We start from the raw sequence: 22,387 nt of genomic DNA on the forward strand, positions 1-22,387 counted from the left end.
CTCTTCATGAAGTGGCACAACACAAAAGAGCCCACCTTTTATTTACCCAGGATGTCCTCCCTCCCACGCCCCAGGCTTCAGGAAGGGGTCTTGCCACAGCCTTTGTGGAGGCTCAAGTATGTTATGTTGACGAGATCAGTCCTGTCATAGGAACAGAGGAAGGTGCCGTTTCAGGCAGGGGTCTCTCCCAGTCATAGAATGATAGAATAGTAGAGTTGGAAGGGGCCTATAAGGCCATCAAGTCTAACCCCCTGCTCAATGCAGGAATCCAAATCAAAGCATTCCCGACAGATGGCTGTCCAGCTGCCTCTTGAATGCCTCCAGTGTCGGACAGCCCACTACCTCTCTAGGTCATTGGTTCCATTGTCGTATGGCTCTAACAGTTAGGACGTTTTTCCTGATGTCCAGTTGAAATCTGGCTTCCTGCAACTTGAGCTCATTATTCCGTGTCCTGCACTCTGGGACGATCGAGAAGAGATCCCGGCCCTCCTCTATGTGACAACCTTTCATGTACTTGAAGAGTGCTATCCTATCTCCCCTCAGTCTTCTCCAGGCTAAACATGCCCAGTTCTTTCAGTCTCTCCTCATAGGGCTTTGTTTCCAGTCCCCTGATCATCCTTGTTGCTCAGTCCAGCCTGAAGATGCCATCAGGGATGAAAACTGGCACCTTCTGCATGCAAAGCACACGCTCTGCTACTGAGCTACAACTCTTTCCTCCATTGACCCACAAGCCTAAAGGTGTGTTTTTACGAGTCTGCCAACATCAAGTCTTAAAGCAAAATACACATTTCATATTTAAGAAAGAGGATCAAGTTGGGATGCTCAACCATCGAGCCAGCTTTCAAAACTGCAAAATCTAGAGTCTAATTTCCACCCTGCAAAAAACAGTCCACCTTATGCCCAGATGGGTGGAAAGACAAAGAAAAGGGGGGGGGACTTGCTTGTGGGCCCACAGCCCCCCAAGGCCCCCCAAGCCCAGGTAAATAGGAAGGAGGAGGGGCTACCTGGGCAGGCCCGGAGGAAGCAAGAGCGGCTGTCGAATTCGTCACGGTCACATTGCCCCCCAGGAAGGGCGTTGCGGAGCAAGTCCCGGCGGCGGAAGGTCACCCCCAACCCACACGACCGGCTGCACTTGCTCCAAGTGGTCCACGGAGACACAATGCAGTCCACTGCCAGGGGAGGAAGAGGCCAGCAGAATTAGAGAGGGACACAACTCTGACCCACCAACCAGAATAGAAATTCATGGTACAACCACCCTCTGCTGGAAGTGTTTCCCTTTCTTTAGGGCATCTGGTAAGGTGGGGGACCGATTTCAGCGTGGCAGCCCAAATCCCTTCTGGGAGCCACTTCCCAGCGGTGGGCAGAGCCAGAGGCAAACGTGAGCGGAGCAACAAGTGTCCATTTCACCTTTGCATGGTAGGCTAGTTTCTACCTACACTCTCACAGAGTTCAAGGACTCACTCCAACCAGGCATATAACACCTGAGGAGGTGCCAGGTAAGAGAGGACTGCAGGGCCACATTCGGTCTCAGAACCTGAGTTTTCTTACACTTGCTCTAGGGCCAGTGGTGGCTCCATGTCAGTGGGGCAGTGGAATCCGCTCTGGGTTTTAGTCCAAACTTCCAAGGAGCTTTCAGCACCTTGGACAGCTTGAATGTTCGGACGAAAAGCTGGAGTGGATTCATTGCCCTGCTGGCATCGGATCCACCAGTCTGTACTAGCTAGGGCCAAATCACAGCCACGCTGCTTTTGCTGAGTAGGCACAGAGGGTTGCAATCACCACTTCCCTCCCGGCTCCCACCATACGACATACCGCAGTTGGCCTCATCAGATCCATCCTGGCAATCGTGTCGGAGGTCGCAACGCCGCTCAAGTGCCAGGCACTCCCCGCTACCGCAGGAGAACTGCTTGGTGGAACAGGCAGCGGGAGGACCCACTGGGGACAGGGGGGTCACAGTGGTCCTGGTGGGAGCTGTTGGACCACCTGCGGGGAAGACATACGACATGTACAGAACAGAAGGATATGCTCCAGTTGAAGAGAGGTGTTGAGAGTGGCAGAACCGACAGCTGATTTGGGATCTGAGCGATACTACTCTCTAAAGGAGATTCATTAGAATCCCTCTTTGTCCTAAGCATCAGCAGTCGGAGCAGCAGAAAACGGATACAAGGGCAAAGACTGCTGGGCCATTGCCAAGCACAGGGGTTGCCAATGTGGCACTCATCGGTGCAGTGGTGCCCTTGAGAGCTTCCCCTGGCACCCACAGAGCCCCTGCCCCATTCACTGCCCCGTTCATCTTGAGGCTATGTGGCTGTTCACCCTTTTCTCCCTTGAAAAGTCCATAGAGGTGAAGGAGGAAGTTGGAAGAGTGACACTCTTTCCCACTTCCTCTTTCAGCTCTCTGTGCTTTTCAAGGCTCAGTTTATTTTTACTGGGTGCCCGGATCCTCTGGAAGTATCTGCACGGGGGGGGGGTAGGGACTGCTCTGATTGAGAGGGAAGAGAAGAGGGGGTGCTGCCCATGGCACTCACTCAAAACTCCAAATGTGCCCTTGGGACCAGAAAGGATGGCAACCCCTGGCCAAGGACGCACTCACCGCAATGCGCTTCATCGGACCCATCCAAACAGTCCTCTTGGCCATCACACACAAAGGCAGCCTCGACACAGCCAAACACCTCACAGGCAAACTGCCCCTGCGTGCAAAGGATTCTGGGCATACCAGGGCTGGGGGTGCGGGTGGGCCCTGTCAGAGGAAAATGACACACGTGGGTAACCGCTAGGTGGAATGAATAACTATCCACTCTGGCTGGCAGTGGCTCTGATGCAGAGGCGACACGCCCACTTACTGTTGGTCAGTGAAGCATGCTGTGAGACTCACAGACAGGGTTTTTAGCAAAGAGAGTGAAACCTGAAGCAGAAGGGTTAAGCTGTGAGAACAGAGCGCCAGTTTGCCAAGGTCAGCAGCTGGCTGGGAAGCCTGATAAGGTGGGAGGCTTGGAAAAACTCAGTGTGGGGGAAAAGCTGTCTGTGAAGAGAACTGTGTCTAATGTCTTTGCCTAGTAAAGACTCTTACAAGAAACTTGCCTGGCCTGGCTTATTCCTGTTCTATGCGACTCTTGGATTCCATCCTTGTATGATCTATATACGCACATGCCAACAGGGGTTATGGGCCCAGCTTATCATACAAGGTAGCGGGTTCGAGAGCCGTTGACGTGACGTTGTTGCAGAGAGAAACAAAGTGTAAGTGAGAGGCAAGTAAGAGTGGGCAACATGGCTGTAAACCTGTTATCCGGGATGCCGATGGAGAGGCTGAATGCTGTAAACTACTCCAGCTGGAAATGGAGAATGAGAGCAGTTCTGATTAAAGAAGATTTGAATGATGTTGTAGAAAACCCCCCTCCGGCAGCTCCTTCAGCAGCGTGGTTGAAGAAAGACGAGAAAGCGAAGGCTTTTATTACTCTGGGGCTGTCTGATTCTCAACTGTTGCTGGTGAGTAATGAGCCGACAGCTAATCAGATGTGGGAGAAGCTAAGAGCCGCTCATGTGCAGCAAACTGCAGGGAGCAGGCTGTGTTTAGCACGAAAACTTTATCAGATGCGTTTTACAGATGAAGTGACTATGACAGAGCATCTGGCTGAATTTCGTAGATTAAATGCTGAGCTGCAAGATAGAGGAGTGCATCATAGTGACATTCAGATGGTCTATATACTGTTATCTTCATTTGATCAAAAATGGGACATCACGGTCTCTAGTCTGGAAACTTTACCCGACGGACATCTGAATTTGGACTTTGTAGAACAGAAACTTCAACAAGAGTGGAATAGAAGACAAGAGAATAAGAAAACTGTACAACAACAACAAAATCAAAGAAGCAGGCAAGAGAATAAAATATGTTACTTTTGTGGGTCCCGTGGACATATACAGAGACATTGTTTAAAGAAGAGAAATAACAGGGACTTTGAAAGTCAGAGAACAAGCGTGAACTTTGTTACTAAGGAGGACAATAAACTCATTAACTCTAAGTGGCTTCTCGACAGTGGAGCGTCTAATTGCCTAATCACAGACTCTAGTTTATTTTACACTTCAAAGCCGGCGCAGGAGAAGATTTATCTGGCTGACGGATCGACTCAGGACACGATTGCAAAAGGCACGCTCAGGTTGAGTAATTTGGGAACTATATTAACAGATGTGTTATTGGTTTCTGGTTTAAAATATAACATTCTATCAGTAAGAAAATTGGCTCAAATAGGTTGTAAAGTTACATTTGAAGGGGATAGATGTTTTGTGAGAAAGGATGGTGAAATATGCATGCAAGGGAAATTACAGAACCAAATGTTTATGGTTGAGTGCAATCTTGATAAACCCACGTGTGCTTGGATAGGAGTTAATAAAGATAAACATGATAATTGTTTACATGAATGGCACAGAAAATTAGCACACGCACATTTCGAAAAGGTACAAAACACCCCAAAGCATAGTCAAGATTTGAAATTAACACATTGTGAGCATGTGGATGAGTGTGAAGTATGCTATAAAACAAAAATGACTGTGACTCCGGTAAATAAAAGCTGTGAAAGCACGACCACTGAACCCTATCAGCTCATACATGTGGATTTGGCTGGACCTTTCCAGTGCTCAAAAGGTGGAGCAAGGTTTTATTTAGTGATTGTGGATGACTTCTCCAGATTTACACATGTGTTCTTATTGAAAAAGAAAAGTGAAGCAGAAGAGAAATTAAAGGCATTTATACAGAGGACAGAGACACAATATGGGGTTGTTATCAAGAATATCAGATCAGATAGAGGTGGAAAATTTACCAGTAATTCATTTAAAACATATTTGGAAAAGAAGGGAATAATACAGAGTCTCACTGCTCCCTTCAGCCCATCCTCCAACGGAACTGCAGAGAGGAGGAACCGGTCATTGCAGGATTCAATGAGAGCCATGCTAGCAGATGCAGATATGAATAACACTTATTGGGGTAAATGTATTCTGTACACTGTTTATATTCAGAACCGCCTTATGCACAGAACAATAGGCATGTCTCCCTATGAGAAACTGACTGGAAGAAAACCCAGGGTGAAACACATAGAACGTTTTGGGGCAAAATGCTGGGTACATGTTGCAAAACAGAAAAGGCATGGTAAATTAGGCTCAAGAGCTCAGGCAGGACGCATTTTGGGATTTCAGAATTCATATTATAGAGTTTGGTTGCCTGAGAAACAACAAGTAGTGTTAAGCAGAAGCATAAAGGTGATAGATAAACCTTGGAGAGACAGTCAAACAGTTATCCTAGATAGTGCAAGCAAGCAGGAAGCAGCAGATGTTCCTTTTGGGCAGCAAATTCCATTAAGAACTGCATTGACTGATCTAATACACAGTGGCAAACGTACTGTAAAAAGGCTGAGAGGTGAAGACATGGCAATGCAAGATACAGAAGTGCCAAGTACAAGTGCAGGAACAGGTGCAGGTCCAAGTAAAATAGAGAGTGAGGAAGAAATGGAAATAGATAATGTTAGGAGATCAGAAAGAAAAACGAAAGGTCAACCACCTCAGAGATTCACATTTAATGTTACACAACAGAATAATGAAACAGATAAATATCCAGTAGAATCGGAAAAAGAAGGACCAATAGATAAAGAAACAATGGATCTCATGTGGAAGTTTTGTGTTGAGGAATGAAATATAAATGTATTATCAAATAAAAGTGAACAAAAATGACTCTGTAAAACTTGTGTGAATAAAGAAATAAAGAAACCTGAACTGAATTGAAAAATGTAAATAGAAACTGTAAGAAAACAAACCATGTACTGATATGTATTGTAATGAAAAGTTAATTTTGTAGAAATGTAATAATGAACAATGAAGTTTTGTAATCTGTGAGTCTCAGGTGGGGGCTGTTGGTCAGTGAAGCATGCTGTGAGACTCACAGACAGGGTTTTTAGCAAAGAGAGTGAAACCTGAAGCAGAAGGGTTAAGCTGTGAGAACAAAGCGCCAGTTTGCCAAGGTCAGCAGCTGGCTGGGAAGCCTGATAAGGTGGGAGGCTTGGAAAAACTCAGTGTGGGGGAAAAGCTGTCTGTGAAGAGAACTGTGTCTAATGTCTTTGCATAGTAAAGACTCTTACAAGAAACTTGCCTGGCCTGGCTTATTCCTGTTCTATGCGACTCTTGGATTCCATCCTTGTATGATCTATACACGCACACGCCAACACTTACCAGAAAGCGTGGGTCTCAAGGCTGGTCTGCTGGGCTGAAAGGTATGGAAAGCAGGCAGTCCTGTCATGCCAGACGGGCTGGTCGTCGTAAGACTCGGCACAGTGGGGGACAGAGGCTGGGAGGTGGGCCAGAAGGGCGAGGCAGTGGGCGGCTTGGAGGGTCGGGACCCGGGCTCCGTGGTTGCCCCTCCAGGGCCCTGGAAGTCCTGCGATATGCCCGGCGTCCTGGTGAGCCACCATGGAAGAGTTGTTGTCCCCGTGTGGGGTTCAGTGCCGGTGGTGGCGATGGTTGTCACACCCACTGCAGACTCCATCTCGCCGTGGGCTGGAAATAAGCGATCATAAATGAGAAGCAGGGAGGGGGCTGCATGTAGAGTCCAGCCTCCCTCACAAACGCAGTTGAGGGGCACTTGGTTTGCTCCTTGAGAAAACTGCTCTTGCCCCATCGTCAACCTTCCCGTTCCCCACACCGTGTTTTCCTTGCACATCCTTGGCAGGCGTTGGCAGAGTGCTGTCCCAGGAGATTGTTCCAAGTGGTCCGAAGCCTGGTCAGTCCAGTTGCTCAGGAACCCATGGAACATTCTAAAATCTCCTGTGATAATTTTGCTAAACACTTTGTTGATAAAATCGAGCGCCTGAAGAGCATGCTTCCGCTCGCCGTGGAGACAGGAAGTGGGCCAGAGTCGGCCAGTTGCAATCCGGTCTGTTGGGATCGGTTTCAGCCTCTTCTCTCTGAGGAAGTGGACAAGGTGCTCGGTACTGTGAAGCCAGCCACTTGTCTGGTTGATCCTTGCCCTTCATGGCTCATTATGAGCTGTAAAGAGAGACTGAGCGAAGGGATCAAGGCGGTGGTAAATGCATCCTTGCAAGAGGGTGCAATGCCATCAGCCCTCAAGGAAGCGGTGATAAAGCCCATCCTAAAAACACCGTCCTTGGATCCCCAAGAGTAAAACAACTTTCGCCCAGTCTCTAATTTACCATTCTTGGGCAAGGTGATTGAGAGGGTGGTGGCTGCGCAGTTACAGACACACTTGGAGGAAACGGATTATCTAGATCCATTCCAATTGGGTTTTAGGACTGGTCATGGAACGGAAACAGCCTTGGTCGCTCTGGTAGATGATATGAGGAGGGCATTGGATAGGGGTGAATACACCTTCCTTGTCCTCCTGGACCTCTCAGCGGCTTTCGATACCGTTGACCACGGTATCCTTTTAAATCGCCTAGAGGGATTAGGAATAGGAGGCACTGTTTTGCAGTGGTTCCGTTCCTATCTCTCAGATAGAAAGCAACGGGTGGCATTGGGAGATGAGGTTTCAGACCCTTGGCCTCTTCATTGTGGAGTGCCACAGGGTTCTATCCTCTCTCCCATGCTATTCAACATCTATGTGAAACCGCTGGGGGCTATCATCAGGAGTTTTGGGCTGCAGTGTCATCAGTATGCAGATGACACTCAGCTCTATCTCTCATTCAAGTCCTCACTGGAGTTGGCTGTGAACACCATGTCCAAGTGCCTGGAATCCGTAAGTGGATGGATGGGAGAGAATAGGCTGAAGCTGAACCCCGATAAGACTGAGGTATTACTTGTGGGAGATAAAAGCAGGTTAGGAATTACTGACCTGATGCTTAACGGGGTGAGTTTACCCCTGAAGGACCAGGTCCGCAGTCTTAGGGTCATTCTTGACTCCCAGCTGTCCTTGGAGGCTCAGATTACAGCAGTGAGCCGGGCAGCTTGGTATCAATTACATCTGATACGGAGACTGCGACCCTACCTTCCTGTTCATCTGCTCCCCCAAGTGATACATGCCCTGGTCTCTCGCTTAGACTACTGCAATGCGCTCTACGTGGGGTTACCCTTGAAAATGGTCCGGAAATTACAACTGGTGCAGAATGCGGCGGCTCGCTTGATTACACATAGCCGTCGCTGGGATCATATCACCCCAGTGTTATTAGATCTTCACTGGCTACCAGTTGTCTACCAGGCCCAATTCAAGGTGTTGGTATTGACCTTTAAAACCCTATACGGTTTCGGCCCAGTATATCTGAAGGAATGCCTCCAGAATCACCGATTGTGCCGCCTGATGAGATCAGCCTCGCAAGACCTTCTCTCGGTCCCACCGGTGAGAACAGCCAGGCTGGTATGGACCAGAGAGAGGGCTTTTTCTGTTGTGGCCCCCACCCTCTGGAACTCCCTCCCTCTTGATCTCAGACATGCTCCCTCCCTGTCAAGCTTTCGCCGAGCCTTAAAGACCTAGCTCTTCAGGCAGGCCTACAAGATTGGAACAGATTAACTTTATGTTATAATGAACTGAAGGATGATTTTTAGTTTAAATTTGCTTGTGTGATATATATATATGTATTGTTTTTTAATCTTGCTGTAAGTCGCCTAGAGTGTCCCTAACCTGGACAGATAGGCGACTGAAAAATAAAATTTATTTATTTATATTATTTATTTAGTCCAAAACATCTGGAGGACACCAGGTTGATGAAGGCTGGCACAGGCCCCAGAAGAGAGGTGCAGCTGATGGGCTCTGTTTCCCCAGGAGAACCCTGGCATCTTGCAGACTCCCAGTTCTCCCGTACCACAGCCCAGCCCCCAACTCACTCCAGGGGCAGCCAAGCGCCTCCATGCGCAAGGCGGGGCTTCCGCGAAACTCTGTGGGCACCAGACGCAGGATGCGTGCCAAGATGGGCGGGCTCAGCTCCCGTCGCACCGGTGTGGTGCTGTCGGAATTCCCCTGCAGGACCTGGAAGTGGGAAGAGGGGGGTTGAGAAAGACAAGCCGAGATGGTGGAGGACAAGATGGCAGCTCAGAAAGGGTGTGGCGTGGCTGTGCCCCACCCGGAGAAAAAAAGGGAGAGAGAGAGAGAACCTCTCACAACAAGGTTCTTAAGCATGGATATAAAAGCCTGTGCGTTAATACAGGTAGGATGCAACTCCCACAACTTTTACACGTAGGAAGAAGGCACCATTGGGAATATTCCCAGCCGCCCCCATCTTTTGTCGGAACTTACACTCGCCACATTTATTTGGACATCCGGAAAAGAAGTAAAGGTTGCCTCCAGACTGTTAGTACTTTGCAGGAGGGATCCAAGCACACACCGGAAATTTAGATTTGCATGGTTAAAGTGGGTTAAGGCTCTCTGTCGCCCTAGCCTGACAAATCCCTTCTTAAAAAAGAATCCAACTCTTTGCAGTTAGGAAAGCGACACGCAAAAGTGTGGGGTGAATGTATGACAAATGGGAAGACGTACAAATAGCCTGCAAGCAGATCAGGATGAACGCTCTTTGTCATCTAACTGCACCGTAAAAAAAGTGGAACAAATGCTCAATGCAGACTGGACATCATCTAATAATTGCCATTGCTTTGTGCCGGCAAATCAGGACAAACGCTCAATAAATAGGTTGACTGGATGAGAGCCCAAAGGCGTCATTGGGGGCAACATGTCTGACGACACTGAGCAGCTCTGCCTTCTTTGGGGTGGAGGGCCCAGAAAGGCCCCAGGGGGTGGGATATGGGGCAGCCAGGCTGTGGCACTGGCTCAAGACACTGAACCCCCTGCAGGACAGGAAGAGGGGGTCGTGGGCACTAGCCGTACCTGAGCCTGCAGGGAAGTTGCGGGGCCGTATCCACCTCTGGTGTAATTCCGAAAGTTGACCCCGTCGTTACTGTAGACCAGGCGGTAATGGGAGATGTAGCCCCGGGCCTGGCTCCCGCCTTGCGTGACCACTGCAGTGATGAAGGTGGGCTTGAGAAAGTCCACTTGGAAGTAGGGATTGGGGTCAGATGCAAGCGGGCTCCACCCGGGCTCCATGTTCTGTCTGCAGGGGAAGGTGAGGGAGAAGCAGCAAGGTTTGTGCCATTCACACCCTGGCACCCGCAGGGAACTGCCTTACACAGAATCAGGCCATTGGCCCATCACACTCTGCATTGTCAATGCTAGCAGTCTTCAGCCTTGTCCAATCCGGGACCATCTTCAGCACAAACACGTATTTCAGGTCATAAAACCATAAAAAGAGTGCTCTGGATCAGGCACAGTGGTGCACTTAGCCCAGCATATCCTCTTCTCACCGTGGCCAACAAAATGGCCATTATGGGAAGCCCGCAAGCAGGACCTGAGTGCAACAGCAACTCTCCCCTCCTGCAGTTTTGAGCAACTGGGTTTTCAGAAGCATCCTGCATCAGACTATGGAGGCATTGTGGCTAGTAGCCGTTGACATTCTTTTCCTCCCTGAATTTGTCTAATCCTCTTTTAAACCCATCCAAGTTGATGGCCATCTTAATTTTGCACCATGTATGTGTAGAAAAGACAATCATGCTGGAAAAAACAGCAGGGAGTAGAAAAAGAGGAAGGCCAAAGAAGAGATGGATTGATTCCATAAAGGAAGCCTCAGACCTGAACTTACAAGATCTGAACAGGGCGGAACAGGAGCAACCTGGTCACCTGTGAACAACTCAGCCTCTTCACTCTTTCTGCACTGTAGCCCTTTATCCCTGTCACTGTCCCTCTCTGGGAGGCACCCTGCCCCCCATTCCTCTCTGACCCCCCATCTGTCTCTCCACTCATACATGCAAGGCTGACCTGACTCCACAAGGCCAACTGTGACACACACAGACATGTACCCTTACATATTGGGGACGATGTTGAGGCGCCCAGAGTCTGGGGGGGTTCCTTCCTGGTAAGAGGAGGCACTCAGCTGCTGGTACTGGACGCGCCCGTCTTCCAGGCCAAGAGGTTCGCTGCAGGGACCTGGGTCAAGAGGGTGCACAAATCCAAAAAATTAGGGGTGCCCCCAGCTCCACACCCATATCCTGAGGGATTACACTGTTGTCACCCACCTAGGCCCCTTGGAGCAAACTTTTATTACAGGATCATAACAACATTTAGCCTTTCTAGAGCAAAACATTTCACACATATTACGTTAGTAATCAGTACAACAGCCCCATGAGGCAGGCCTGTTATAGTTCTGTTGTACTGCAAGTGGTGGCAGGAGAAAGAGGTGCAACCAAAGCCCTCTTCCGTGGCTGACGTGAGATTTGGCCCACGGACTTCCTGGCCGCCCGGACTCAGCCACCGGAGCGCAGCAGCTCGCCCTGTGAGTTCAGGGGACTAGAGAGAAGCCCCCTGGAGGAATGGAAGCTGTTTGGTGCAGACCTGGGAGGGAGGGGGCAGAGGGTGGGAGGCTGAGAGTTGTGGGAAAAGGTGCTCGGTACCTGGTGGGGTGGGGGTGAAGCCCTCAGGAAATGGCCGTCCAGTTGGAGACACCTGTAAGGATGGGAGAAAGAGGGTCACCTCCTGCTGCCTGCCCTGGATGAAAGGGAAGGGCCGTAGCTCACTGGGGGAGCACCCCGTTTGCGTGCTTTGCAGGTTCAATCCCCGATGGCATCCCTGGGCAGGGCTGGGAAAGCCTCGTTTGACTCCTTGGAGAGCGGCTGCCAGTCAGGGTGGACAGTACTGAGCTAGATGGATCAGCTGTCTGACGCAGTGCAAGGCACCTCCCTCTGTTTCTAAGCCCCATTGCACCTCCGCCCACGTTGCCTACATCCTCTCTCATGCACCAGAAGCTGCCTTATCCCAGGTCCCAACTATCTGTCCATCAAGCCCAGTAGTGTCTGCTCTGACAGGCAGCAGCTCTCCAAGCAGGGAAGGGTATTCCACATCACCCAGTGGGGGGCGGTGCTTGGTATCCAGCAGGGTGCTGCTGCCGCCCCCCCAATCAGCAACCATTTCCGTCTCTCTGGGAGTGGCCCCCAGGTCTCCCTGAGCTGCCCCAGCTGGCCTGCCGATAGAGTGCTGCTGCCAGTCAGTGTCAGCACTGATGAGCTTAAATGGACAAATGGCCTGACTCTGCATAAGGTGTCTCCCTATGGTCCCCGGCTCTTTTTTTTTAAATTGCTTTTTAAAAAATGTGTTTTTTTAAATTTGTATATTTGTTTATAATGTTTTAATTGTTGTAAACCGCCCAGAGAGCTTCGGCTATGGGGCGGTATATCAATACAATAAATCATCATCATCATCATCATCATCATCATTATGCACCGCATGCCCTCCTGTGTCCAAGAGCTCCTTTGCGCTGTACCTGCACATCACAGCCCCACAAGGGGGAATGGCAACCAGGGCTGGAGGGCTAGCAGCCACCAGGCAGCTGCACGTGAGGTGAACAGGGCTGGTCAAAGCTGCACGCAGGAGGTCTGAGGGTGGTCACGGCAGCTGTGACTCTGGATGCTTGACCCCTCTTTCCACAAGCCATGGCCAGCCAGAGGGAGGGTTTGCAGCCTCTCTCCAGCACCTGCTTCCTCAGCTTGGTGCCCTCCAGATGTTTTGGATGACAACTCTTGTCAGCTGGGGGCTGTAGTCGAAAACATCTGGAGGGCACCAGGTTGGGAAAGGGTGCTCCTGCCTGTTCCTCCCTTGATGTCTGCGTTTCCCTCCTGCAACTAAGCTCCCGGGCGCAAAGTGTGTGGGATAATTGTTGTGCGCGCACAATGCAGCAGCAGCAACAGTGTGTCATCATCAACATCACATGGAAGTTTACAAACAAACGAACTCGGCTCCTTTTATGGGCTCTTGGCAGCTGCAGCACCTCCCCCACTCCATACCGGACCTCCTGCAGGGTCGGTTTGCTTATTTATGTGTTTGCTTATTATGTTTCTATCTCTTCCAGGGAGCTGACGGTGGCATACATGAATCCCCGGTTTTATCCACACAACAACCCTGTGAGGTAGGTTAGGCTAAAAAAAGAGTAACTAGCTCAAGATCACCCCATGAGCTTCCTGGATGTGTGGGGATTTGAACCTGGGTCTCCCCAGCCCTTGTCTGACACTTGACTATTTGGCTTCCTCTCTCCCAACACCTGGAAAGTCAAGTTCTTAACACACACACAGACCCACACACACACTATTCCTCCAGTGACTCTCCTGGGCAATCTTACCTGAGTTGGGTGGGGCACAGAAGGCCTCAATGGCTCTTTTCCTGAGGTCCATGGGCTGAAAAAAATATTGCAAGGGGATTTGTTGGAGTTGTGGCGGGAGGCAGGGAAAGGTCTCTCTAGAGCCACTGAGGCAGGCTCATATCACAAAGTAGCCAGGGCCCGGGGGTGGAGACTACCCGGCTTTGTGGGATAAAATTAATGACCAAACAGCAGAGAAAAGCTGCCAAGTAATCAAAAGTAGCAGAAAATTAATAGACAAGGCTCTGAGTTCTGCTCATTGACATGCCAGTGAAGACTGGACTCCCATAAAGTATTCCTAAGAACCATAGTCTTCAACAGCAAGGCTCTAGTCCTCATGGATAAGGAAGGCAAAAGGCGCATCCAGCAATTCAAGTCCCCGGAGAATGCTTGCATGCAATTGGACCCCACTCCCAATGTCAGCGTAAAGCAGCCTTCCTCCAACCTGATGCCCCCCAGATGCTTCGCAGCGTAACTCCCATCATCACAGCTATGCTGACTGCGACTGATGGGAGTTCTACTGGAAACATCTGGAGGGCACCAGGTTGGAAGAGCCTGGCACAGTCTCCCTTCCCCTCTATGCATTACCTGACGGTACCAGCTGGGGGCACTTTGCTTGCGGGTGCACAGCCAATCTCGTCGGTGCCATCTGGGCAGCTGGTGACCCCATCGCATCTCTGGGATGCTTCAATGCAGACACCGGACAAGGCACAGCGGAACTGGGAGAGCGGGCAGCCCCCTGGAATAGAGGGCTCTGGGGATGGGCCAACTCCTGCCAAGGAGACACAGAGCAGAGATCTGGCAAGGAACCGTGGGTGGGCAAGGCCCAGTAGGGGATGTTGCAGCTAAACCACTGCCTGGGGGCGGGAGTGGAAACGAGCGCGGCTCACGCTGGAGGCAGTGTGATGGGGATGGGGCTGCCCCATAAGTGGACACATCCCGGAGTTTGTTAGTCTGCCAACGACCCCAATTCCACATTCAATATATATCTGAATGCTGCCACATCCCTTTGACCGGCTGCGACTGTTAGCTCCTAACTTGCCACCCGTGTTCCTCTGAGGCTGGGTATTTTGTATTTCCTTTAAGGGTCAGTAGACCATAATAAATATTTGATTGGTTGGTTGGCTTTACGTGCTCCCTTCAAAGCCTTGCTTGTTGGAAGGCACCCGCCCGCCCTTGCCCACGTGGGGCCACAGCTGCCTACTCACCGCAGCGCAGCTCGTCAGAGAAGTCCCCGCAGTCATCGAAGCCGTCGCAAATGGCGCCATTGGGCCCGGCTGGGACACAGCGCCTGTTCTGGCACTGGAACTCACCAGTCCAGCAAGGCCTCCTGCTCGGTGGCATGGTGGGCGTTCCAGGGAGCTCTGGGGACACTGAAAGGGGGGCAGCATGAGGGTTAATAAAGAAGACTGCGAGGAAGAAGCCGGAGCAGGAAATTCTAGCGAGTCGCTGCAACTCTTTTAATTTCTCCCCTCCTACTAACTTGGCCAGGGTGCAGTCCAGGGATAGCCAATGGGGTACCCTCCAGATGTTTTTGGACTCCAGCTCCCATCAGCCCCAGCCAGCGTGGCCAATGGTGAGGGGTAATGGGTGCTGTGGTCTAGTAACATCTGGAGTGCACCAGATTGGCTACCCTTGCTTTAGCCAGTCACTCCTTCCCTTGGTGAGTCCATGAGCCTTACATTGTTTCTCAAGGATGGGGAACCTCAGGCCATGAGCCAAACGTACATACAGTTATTTATTTATATCCCGCCCTTCCTCCCAGGAGGAGCCCGGGGCGGCAAGCAGGAGCCCTCCAACCCTCTCTGTCAGGCCCGGGGGGCTCTCCTCAGGCCAAATCCTCTCCGGAGGCACACCCCTCACCAACCCTGCTTTGCCCCCTTGACTATTTTTGCTTGGCTTGAAGGAGTCCTTAAACTCCAATTACTTGGCTTGCTGTGGCTCTGCCCACTTTTGTCTCTGGTCCCGTCCACCGAGGCTACGTGGCCCTCGGGATGTTGCCCAGAAGGGAATGTGGCCCTCAGCCCTTGCTGTAACTCTCTGGAGCTGGTCTCCTTGACTCTCAATGGCAGCTACAGACATGCTAAACCATGGAACTCTCCCCCCACTGAGGTGTGTCCAGCTTCCCCGTTGCACAGTTCCCGCCGTATGCCGAAGATGCAGCCCTGTATCCTGGCCTTTGGACAGTTCAGGTGTTTTGCTTTGTGGGACTCGCCTCTTTTTATGAATTTACACCATTCTGCTCCAAACCGTGGAGCCAGCACTGCTGATGCAGCCTGCTACAGCCTGGCAACCATACCATATCCGTGTCACGCCCTTGGCTCCCTCATGCCAGCTCCTCTGTCGCCCTCTCCCACCTGCAGGGGACGCGCCTCGCCATCACCCCCACTAAACAGATACGTCTCGAGTCCCTCCGTCCTACCTTTCCCACAGCCCAGGAGTTCCACCCGCAAGAAGATCCCGTGGTGGAAGTCACGAGGAAGGATCCGGACGTGCCGGGCATGCACCATGCGCTGGAAGGTCCGGACAACGGGGGTTGAGTCATCCGAGTTCCCGTGGAAGAGCTAGAGAGAGGAGAGGTGGAAGAGGGCCTGTCATCTGGGAAGGAGGAACTCAGGCGACGTTGCAGAACACAAGCCAGCTGCAGCTCTCTAGGCTCCCAGGCAGAGAGAGGCCTTTCTCATAGCCTGCTACCTCATGACGGGGGCCCTCTGGTCGCCAAGCAGGTGCCCTACCCCAGAATGACAACCCCCTCCTCAGGGGAACCCACAAAATCTACAATTGCAGACATGCAAGTACAGAGCCCCTACAGCGGCCTTCGCCAACCTGCTGCCCTCCAGACATTTTGGACTACAACTCCCATCAGAGCGGGCTGCTGGGAGTTGCAGTTCAAAACAAAGGCTGCCCTCCAGGCATGTCATCCCAGCCTTGCACTGCTATGGGCAGGGCGGACTTATCCATTAGGCACAGTAGGCACAGTGCCTAGGGCCCACAATACTTTTAGGGGCCCACGAAAAAGTTTTAATTTCTTTTAAAATCAGAAGGAAAAAAATGAACTTTTGGGGTCGAAGAAAATGTTTTATTTTTTTTTGTCACATCAGAAAAAAATGAAGTTTTTAGGGCCCACGAAAATCTATTAAATGTTGCCTAAAACAGAAAATAAAATAAAATGTTGAAGTGTTTAAAGTTATATCAAAAATAATTTTTAATATTGATATTATTATGGTGGGAGGGGCCCACGAAGGCAAAAGTGCCTAGGGCCCACGAAAGTCATAATGCGGCCCTGGCTATGGGGACTTCCATTTCCCCCAGGCCCCCCTCAGGACTATGTGGGTCTTGCACCTTCGGCTCAGGCATGGTGCCCATGGAGGAGACTTCGTGGTAGTCGTGCCATCTCATGCCATCCAGGCTGAACTGCAGGAAGAAGCTGGTCACGTAGGCATCTGAGGATCCTGCCCCTTGAATCACCACCCCTGAGGAATGGCAGAACAGATCTCAATCACCATCCAGGGACCAACTCCCAACCTGCGATGCTTGCAAGAACACAGAAGTGGCGTGTCGTCCCATAAACTCAGGGCGCGCTGGGTCTTAAGTTCAGGGTCCCCATGAATTTGCCCTTTTATTGTTCAGCCGTCAGATGTCAGCTGAGCAGGTACAATGGGGTGGGTGGGATGCAGCCACAGACACACAGAGTTGGCCACATTGCAAATGACCCCTTAAAGGCTGCGTTGAACATCTTGCTGCTCCTGTACATGCCTCCCTACTCAGCCCTAAAGATCCTTTCCAGAATCTCTGCTCTTTATGCCCCTGTCAGGAGAAGTGAGGAGGGTGTCCACTATGGAGAAGGACTTCTCAGGGGTAGCACCCTGACTATGGACGGGTATAGTCACTCTTCCTTGTCGGAGGCTTCTGAACACCAGTAGCTGGGAATCGCAAGTGGGGAGAGTGCTGCTGTTGTAACCAGATCCTGCTTGCGGGCTTCCCATGGGCCACCTGGTTAGCCACTGTGAGAACCGGATGCTGGACTAGATGGCCCCCTTTGGCCGGATCCAGCTGCAATGAGGGGGGCAGGCCTCTGTACGTTGTAACAGACAGATTACTGAAGGCAGCTAGAGGGATGTGGATACCATTTGAGACATCAGAGGTGGGCAGACTTCAGGCTTGTGGGATCTGCTGTATTTTTTCACTAGAACCCTGAGGTCCCCCAGCCAAAGCCTCGTGGCTGAGGGTGGGTGGAGCCAGAAGCAAAAATGGTGGTCGGGGGGTGGAGCCAATTGCCTCATGCACGCTGAGTCAGACGCAGGGATAACCTGAGTACAGGTACAAATCTCCCACTGACTTACTACAGACTGGGGATTGTAACCCAAGTCACCAAAACTGGCGGGTGGAGCTGGCCATATTGTGTAAGCGAGGCTGAGAACGAAGCTGTTAGTAGTGCAAGGTTAGTCAGGGGAAAGGGTTTTGGTTTTCTATGTGCTGCCATTTAAAGCACACTTATACCACTTCAAACCGTCATGAAAAAAATGGAAATGGACTGCTTTCAAGTCGATTCTGACTTATGGGTGACCCCATGAATAGGGTTTTCATGGTAAGCAGTATTCAGAGGGGGTTTCCCATTGCCTTCCTCTGAGGCTGAGAGGCAGTGACTGGCCCAAGGTCACCCAGTCAGCTTCATGGCTGTGTGGGGATTCGAACCCTGGTCTCCCAGGTCGTAGTCCAACACTCTAACCACTACACCACACTGGCTCTCCTCAAACCGTCATGGCTTCCCCCAATTAATCCTGGGAGCTATAGTTTGTTAAAGGTACTGCTGTAAGCTGTTGGAAGACCCCTGTTCCCCTCACAGAGCTGCAATTCCCAGAGTGGTTTGACAATCAATCCCTCTTCCCCGGAAACGTTGAGAGCTGCAGCTCTGAGAGGGGAACAGGGGTCTCCTAGCAGCTCTCAGCACCCTTAACAGACTACAGATCCCAGGATTCTTTAGGGGGAGCTATGACTGTTTAAAGTACTGTGACCCTGCTTTAAATGTACGTGGTGCAGATGGTGTCTCAGAAACCATTGTTGATCTATTGCAAATTGCAGAGAGATATGGCTACAAGTAGGTCTCAGACAAATGACCTCACTGCCTCCAACATCCATGGCCCACCTTGGCCCCAAATAGGGACGTGCTAGAATTCTGCCCAGTCTGAATTTGGTACCAAATTTTCCATTAATTTGCTTATTCTCTATAGCTGTAGATCGGCAATTTTCAAAAGTGTTTTTTAAAATTTTTAAATCTCCTCTAAAATATCGATATTAAGAACAATGATTTTATCAATGCTTCCTTTCGTTTATCAACAATTTATTGTTTATTGATATTTTCTTTAAGTTGATATTAATATCAGTAATTTTGCGAAGGAAAAAAACTCGGGTCGCTGTTAGGGCGACAGAATGCTTTTGAGCCGGCACCAGCCATCGGACCCCACCCCTAGCCCCCCTCCTGCCAGCTCTCCAAGGGGCTCCAGAGCGGGCACATACCTGTGAGGTTCCTGGGCTCCCCCAGGTCCACGTGCAAGAAGGGAGGCTTGGAAAGCAGCTCAGGGTACACGTCAGCCGGGGGAGCCCAGCCTTGCAAATCAGTCTTGGGCAGGATGCGGTTGAGGCGGGCGCCATGAGCCGGGTTCTCCGGTTGCTGGGAAGAAGCAGTGAAGCTGGCGTCCGGCAAGGAGGCGATGCCCAGGGGGCCGTAGCAAAGGTCTGGTAGCGGGCACAGAAAGCAGAGGGTGGCGGTCAGGATTGTGCATACGCATCACGCCTCTTAGGGGCACCCATTTAATTAGGAAAGGCTTCCTGGGTCCACCGAGGATCCCTTCGGCGGCTCCGGCTCTTGCTGGGATCCTCCCCCAGCTTCTGAGTGCCAGTTCTGATTAATTAAAATTAATGTGATTCCCACCCACCCGGGCCCTTTTTTCTTCCTTATGGCTGCTTCACCATCTTGGGATTGAGACGAGGTGGCCGACCCGTACACAACAGGAAAACAGGAAACTGCCTTATATTGAGGCAGACCAGAACTGCATCTAGCTCAGTATTGTCTTCACTGACTGGCAGTGGCTCTCGAGTCTTACCTGGAGATGTCAGGGCATGAATCTGGGACCTTATGCATGTGGAGTCGATGCTGACCTAAGGCCCTTTGTCCCCCCTAAATAAAGATTCTAGTCCTCATAGTTCTGAATAAAGGGCGGATTTAAATGAGAAAACAGGAAGCTGCCTTATATTGAGTCAGGCCAGAAGTCCATCTAGCTCAGAACTGTCTACACTACATTGACTGGCAGCAGCTCTTCAGGGTTTCAGGCAGGAGCTTTCCCCAGTCCTGCCTAGAGGTGCTGAGGACTTGAACTGGAGGCCTTCAAGAGGCAGCTGGACAGCCATATGTCGGGAATGCTTTGATTTGGATTCCTGCATTGCGCAGGGGGTTGGACTTGATGGCCTTATAGGCCCCTTCCAACTCTACTATTCTATGATTCTATGAACCTGGGACTTTCTGCATGCCACACGTATGTTCTAGTACTGAGCTTTGACCCAAGGGGAACAGCCCTGGTCTTAGACACTCTTGGAATTGGGAAAACAGTCTTCCTGAAGTTTAATTTAAATTTGCTCTTGGAGGTCGCTGATTCATAGGGTCACCATAAGTCGTAATCGACTTGAAGGCATATAACAACAAAATCCATTAATTTTCTCCTGTAACTTGCTTTGAATGTTTGTTTTTATTGTTATTTTTAATGAGTACTGCAAACTGCTTACAGGTCTCTTGTTCCCGCAAGCAGTATATAGATTTTGTTCAATAAAATAAATAAAAACCCCAGCCTGCCAAGGTGGGTGGAATTCGGAGTTCTTCTGCAAAGCAAAGCTTGAGTGGAGGCAGGATTGGAACTGGGGGCAGCCCCTCCCACTGAAAGGGATAAACACCATCATTTGCATATATAGCTCAGGCTACAAAGCAAGCAGGAGGACTAACTCATTCTTCTGCTGAAGGAGAATCTCCTGTCCCTGAAGACAAAGAGAGCAAGCCACTTGTCTGCATTTAGGGCAAGGGACATCGCTCAGCTGTGGAGCATCTTCTTTGCATGCAGAAGGTCCCAAGTTCAATCTCCAACAGCATCTCAAGGTACAGGTAGGAAATGTCCCTTGTCTGAAACCCTGGAGTGCTTCTGCCAGCCAGAGTGGGGAATACTGAGCGAGACGGACCAATGGCCTGACTCGCTATAGGCAGCCTCCCAGGTGAGGAATGATGTGCAGAGACTCACCTCCAAGAGGGGGCAACGGGAAGGTGCTGAGCGCTGAGGCTGTGGTGAAGGCAGCTGGACTGGCCACGCTGGGTGGTCCAGCTGTTGGCCCAGTGGGCATGGCCGTTTGGTTCTCTCCTGCATAGGAAGGGAAAGAGGAGGCTGGGTCAGATCCTGGAGCCTTTGCCTGGGCCGCCAGAGAAGACAGGTTTTGAGCTGGGAAATTTTCTCATCCGTTAGTTATCTCGGGATCTGCACCGCCTGCCTGTATGTTGCATCGTTTATTCTGCATTTGCCCTGCTCCGTGCGGATGAGACAAGAGAATGATTTTTCTGTTGGTTAAATATGTGTGTGTGTGTATATATATATATATATGAACGTAATTGTGATTAACAAAACAGGTTATTGTATTAACAAAACGTTTCAGCTTCCGCCTTCATCAGCTGCTAACATACAAATGCTGTTACCAAGGAGGCAGTTATAGAGCAGTTATATTACGTTCATATATATTTTTAGGTGATTAACGGAATCCTTATAGGGATCCAGAGCAAGCTTGAGTGAAGTTCTGTTTGTCGCTTTCAAAACTATATATATATATATACATGTAATATACATATATATATATATAATTTTATGTATTTTAATTGCATTTTATGTATTTTAATTTATTTCAATGTTTCTGTGATTTTTACTGTGTACAATTTTATTATGTATGGGCTTGGTTTTATTGTAAGCCGCCCTGAGTGCCCTATTATAGGGCAGAAGGGAGGGATAGAAATATTTTAAATAAATAAATAAATGAGCAGTCGAAGCATAATACGCGTCGCCATTGTTGGCGGACGAGGTGTGGCATCCAGAGAGGGAATCACCCTCAGAGCCAGCCCCAAATGTCCCTACATCTCTTGGAAGCAGGAGCCCACTTTGCCAGTCCCGCCATGGCCCAATAAGGTTGCCGTGCCCTCCTCTGGCTCCACCTCCGAGGAGGTGATCACACTGTTCAAGTATTTGAAAGGTTGCCACACAGAGGAGGGCCAGGATCTCTTCTCGATCCTCAGTCATCCCAGAGTGCAGGACATGGAATAATGGGCTCAAGTTGCAGGACGGCAGGTTTCGGCTGAACATCCTCCCCCAGTTTAGGGACTCACCGGCCTCCATGCAGTAGCAGCAGGATTCTCCTCTGCCCTCCACCAGGACTCGGCCCTGCAGGAAGAAGGGACATGTGCCAGTAAGGGAGTCGGTGCATGCTCAGAGACACCCTTCTGCACTGCTTCACAAGGAGAGGTGCGCTCACCTCAGGGCAGGCCACCATGCTGTAGGGGCAGTACTGGGAACACTGCACCGTCAGGTTGGGCAGGCACTGGCACACCTGGCATTGCCCTGAGCGCCAGCGGTCGCCGATGGCATGGGCTCGCCCGTGGTGCTCACACTCCTCACATGGCTCCGTCTGGCACCTGCGAAGCGGAGGGAAGGAGGGTCGGTCCACAGAAGCTCACACGAGAGGGCCGTCAGCCAGCCAGCCTTGACTTAGAGCACCCTTCTGACTTCCTTCTAGGGCCTACCATGGCGGGGGGAGGGGAGACTGGATCCAGCCCCCAGTGAGCCAGGTTTGATAGGTTGGTGGGGCCACCCACCTGTGAATCACATGGCATCCATCACAGTGATGTCAGGTGACCCATTTTTCACTGCAATCAGTTGATTGGCATCACCTGAAACCCCCTTGTAAGGCAGGTGGCCAGTTTGGCCAAAATGGCACCACAGGCCAAATAGGGAGGATTAGCTGGCCTAATTAGGCTCCTGGGTTGGCAGTTCCTCACCCCGGCCCACCATATTGGCTGTGTTGACCTTCCGTGTCCCCCACCACACCACACAGCCTCTGCAACCGTAAACCTCATAGTCTGCATGGAGGAAGAGGCATCAGGCCATTTAAATACAATGCTTACGAAAGTTATTCCACTTCTGTCATTG

At 50.6% G+C, this 22,387-nt stretch overlaps 1 protein-coding gene across 1 annotated transcript in view; it reads right to left on the reverse strand.

Moving 5' to 3' along the window:
• LOC133364840 (SCO-spondin-like) overlaps positions 1-22,387 on the reverse strand; it is a 159,042-nt gene that overhangs the window by 71,944 nt on the left and 64,711 nt on the right. Inside the window, exons 40-56 of the mRNA XM_061585702.1 lie at positions 21,714-21,873; positions 21,568-21,622; positions 20,444-20,560; positions 18,678-18,896; positions 16,536-16,633; positions 15,583-15,724; positions 14,369-14,533; positions 13,749-13,932; positions 12,251-12,356; positions 11,425-11,476; positions 10,840-10,960; positions 9,809-10,031; positions 8,815-8,956; positions 6,214-6,537; positions 2,588-2,740; positions 1,813-1,971; positions 1,005-1,169 (exon numbers count right to left, since the gene is read on the reverse strand). Of these exons, the coding sequence (XP_061441686.1) occupies positions 1,005-1,169; positions 1,813-1,971; positions 2,588-2,740; positions 6,214-6,537; positions 8,815-8,956; positions 9,809-10,031; positions 10,840-10,960; positions 11,425-11,476; positions 12,251-12,356; positions 13,749-13,932; positions 14,369-14,533; positions 15,583-15,724; positions 16,536-16,633; positions 18,678-18,896; positions 20,444-20,560; positions 21,568-21,622; positions 21,714-21,873 (2,585 nt within the window). The remainder of the gene's footprint in view (positions 1-1,004; positions 1,170-1,812; positions 1,972-2,587; positions 2,741-6,213; positions 6,538-8,814; positions 8,957-9,808; positions 10,032-10,839; positions 10,961-11,424; positions 11,477-12,250; positions 12,357-13,748; positions 13,933-14,368; positions 14,534-15,582; positions 15,725-16,535; positions 16,634-18,677; positions 18,897-20,443; positions 20,561-21,567; positions 21,623-21,713; positions 21,874-22,387) is intronic.

This window comes from Rhineura floridana, chromosome 10 (assembly GCF_030035675.1).
Source record: "Rhineura floridana isolate rRhiFlo1 chromosome 10, rRhiFlo1.hap2, whole genome shotgun sequence".
Classification (NCBI taxonomy): Eukaryota; Metazoa; Chordata; class Lepidosauria; order Squamata; family Rhineuridae; genus Rhineura; species Rhineura floridana.